At 36.0% G+C, this 3466-nt stretch overlaps 1 protein-coding gene across 1 annotated transcript; it reads left to right on the top strand.

Annotated features, from left to right (window-relative positions):
• Positions 1 to 488: 488 nt before the first annotated feature.
• Positions 489 to 1550, top strand: LOC149027945 (STOREKEEPER protein-like). The gene is made up of 3 exons (XM_089145268.1): positions 489 to 565; positions 713 to 1175; positions 1230 to 1550. Exons 1-3 carry the CDS (start codon positions 489 to 491, stop codon positions 1548 to 1550), a joined length of 861 nt encoding a protein of 286 aa, XP_089001394.1.
• The last annotated feature ends 1916 nt before the right edge of the window (positions 1551 to 3466 follow it).

Genomic DNA, 3466 nt, shown 5'->3' with positions numbered 1-3466 from the left:
GATTTCTCAACCGATTACAACATATTAAACTGAACCAACCAAATTGAATTAGAAATCTGCAATGCTCATTCTCTTTTTTTGGAAGATCAATTTTTTATACTTTACAAATTAGGGTTTTAGAGGGTAATGAAGTTTTCATCGAGTTTCAACCAATGACATAATTTTATAAATTTGAAATTCTAAGAACCTTAAATGTAAAATAAAAATATTATAGTTATAATTATAATTTGTCTTTTTATCATAAATAATTACATCGAAATGGCTATACACGGTGCAACCTTAACGACTGCACAAATAAGGAAAATATGATCTATCCTTCTTAATTTGTAGTTTCTCAAAAACAAGGGAGTGAGATGCAAAAGGGGGGGGGGGAAATTGGACTAAAAGTGACCTAGATTAAACTTTGGGGGGTCTCGACTGCGAATTTCTTGGAAAAAAGAAAAAGAAAAAGAAAAAGAAAAGAAAATTACAGATTGTAAGCTTTAGTGATGCTTAAACTTTGGGTTGTACGCATTAGGGATTTTTATTTGCGGCCTGCTGCTGCCGACGGCCTTGATTTGGCCACGTCATCACAATTTGAATGGATAGTTAAAATTTAACTAATCAGGGTTTTTGTGTAAATATTGCTTCTTCTTTTTTCACCTTTAAGGGATTAAATTTTATTAATTCACATTAGTAAGTCCCTCATTCACCCGACCTCTCCTCTATTCAGCTCTGTGGATGATGAGGATGACGCCGGGATCTCTGAGGATATTGAGAAGAAACCTAGCGACGATAAGAAAAAGCAGCTTTTTCAGAGGCTTTGGACAGATGATGATGAGCTTGCCGTTTTGAAGGGCATGCTCGATGACTACTCCAAGAAAGGGACGGACCCAGTTGCGGATATGAATACCTTTCATGATTTCGTTAAGAAATCCCTCCATTTCGATGTCTCCCGGAATCAATTGTATGATAAAATCAGAAGGCTGAAGAAGAAGTATATGAATAATACTACTAGGGCTAGGGAAGGGGAGGACCCTCATGAACATAAGTCTTTCGAGTTGTCGAAGAAAATATGGGGTTCCAACGATGCGATCAACGATCATAGTGCTAGCAATGGAAATTTGGGTGTGTCTTGTTCAGCTAAAATTGTTGCTGGTTTGCCCCAATCAAAAGCTATTCAACTTTTGTCAGATGTTCCAAAGGGTTCTGCAAAGTTAGAGGTTTCAAAGGGTTCTACAAAATCTGAGGTTTCAAAGGGTGCAATGAAGGAAGACGAGGAAATCGATTGGTCTATGTATCCACATTTCGTTGAGTCATTCCAGGCTCCCAAAGAGGCTTCGATTATGAGCATGCCAAGAATGGGAGACAGTTTTGTGAAAGAAGGTTTCCGTTTGCTTAGCAGTTCACAGTTGAACGAACTGGAAAAGAAATGGCGTGAGCTTCGAAAGGAAGAAATTGATCTTTTCTTTAAGTGTATGGAGCTAATGGGGGAGCAAACTAAGCTCTTTCAGAAAGCGTACATAAAACCCATAAAACCCATCACCTCTTTAACGCACTCATCGGAGTAGGTATCCACACTTTCAGAGATGAAGAAGAACTAAACAGAGGAGATGTCGGGTGAATGAGGGACTTACTAATGTAAATTAATAAAATTTAATCGCTTAAGGTGTGAAAAAAAAATTAATATTTACATAAAAACCCTGATTAGTTAAATCTCAACCATCCATTTAAATTGGGATGACATGGCCAAATCAGGGCCATCGGCAGCAGCTGCAAATAAAAATCTAAAGGAGGAAAGTCATCTATTGTATGAGGATCTAAGAGTGCATAAGCCATATTGTGCCACGTAGTATTTTAAAATCCAATGGTTAATAATGTTTGGGTGTTTTTTTGTTACATTCGTTTTTGGGTTGAGATCTCACCTGCTCCATTTCTGTTAGATGAAATGGAAGGCGTCATTTCCATTCATGGGTAACCTCCTATTTATCTCTCAAATCTCAACATCATCCCTCATCATTAATTGCTCTACCACGTGTGTGGTTAACAAGGTTCAACAATTAATCTTCTTCTTTTTTTATTTATTTATTTGTAAAAGCAAGTCATTCACTCATTCTTTTTTTTTTTTTTCCTTCTCGCAGAGTTGCAAGGGGATTTTTATTTCCTATCATTGATCTGCATCGAAGGCTCTAAGCCATCGTCATGGATGACGATCGTCGACCACCATCTTCGGCAACTGTGAAGTATGGCTTTCTTTGTTGTAAAGTAATTTTCACTATACATTGGGTATTGGTTGTTTCTCATTCAGTTCACTATTGAAGTTTTCTTTGTTGTGAAGTTCACCATTGAAGTTTTCTTTGTGTTATTAAAATAACACGTAATTACTCTTTGAGTTATTTTATTGCTTTTTTTCTTTATATGACGTTGGTTGATAATAATTCAGAACTTCTGTTTCTGGTAAGACACCACCTGTTGCTGGTTTTTTTTTTCTTTTCTTCTTTTTTCCTTTGTTTCTGTGTTACACACTTATCTTTGAATTATGGAACACAAAAATACTTAAGTAGGCACTCGGGCAGCAGATGCTATTCCCATCTATGGCCACAACAGTGGGATCTGATCATGAGTGATAAATTATAATACCTTATCCAATTAAGTTACTTCTTTCATATTTCCATTTTCTATGGTTGATTTCCAGCCCATCCCACTTGCCAAAAGTGAGGAAATCTTCTTTATATAAGTAGGAGCTCTCGTCTAGCTAGTAGCTCTTAATTTCTTGCTTTTCCTTTTTGAGGTATTTCTAACGGACATGGAGAAGATGAAGAAGGGAGAGTTGGAAAAAGTTGATGAGGAGAAATGTGTCTATGATTCAATCTCTTGATCATAAAGGAAGAATACTTACTAGAGCTTCCACTGGTGTGTGGAAAGCTTCTCTCTTCATTATCCACAAAAACTTTTCTTTTTCTCATAGAGGTAAAAAAATCATGATCGGGATAGCGGGTCCAAAGCTATGGAACTCGGGTGTGGGTCTTTTATCGAAATAGAATGACTTTATTATTTATTATTTTTATTTTTGAGTCACTAGATATAGTATGTCGTCCAGCCCAAAATCATATATATTTGTGTTTTACTCCCCATAACTTTTATTTTTATTTTTGAGTCACTAGATATGGTATGTCGACCTACCCAAATTTGGATATTTGTGTGCTTTACTCCCCATAACCCTTCCTCAGCGGGGCTGGGGCAGAATAGGAGAGCCAGTACAAGTATTAGTAACAAAGCGAAAATGCACTCTTCACCATTAATATGTTTGCTCATAGTAATTGAGGCCTCTCAAAGTCTCAGGAGAATTGATGATTGCATTTTTATAACGCATAAGTAATATTAAATAAAAAAAAAAAAAAAGAGGAATAGAGGGTATTTTCATTATGACAAATCAAGATTTCGTTTGTTCTTATAAAACATTTTATTAATGAGATAAATGAACATT

This window comes from Hakea prostrata, chromosome 1 (assembly GCF_041222555.1).
Source record: "Hakea prostrata isolate BN-2017 chromosome 1, UWA_Hpros_2, whole genome shotgun sequence".
NCBI classification, from domain to species: Eukaryota; Viridiplantae; Streptophyta; class Magnoliopsida; order Proteales; family Proteaceae; genus Hakea; species Hakea prostrata.
This window is presented reverse-complemented; position numbering and strand designations above follow the sequence as displayed.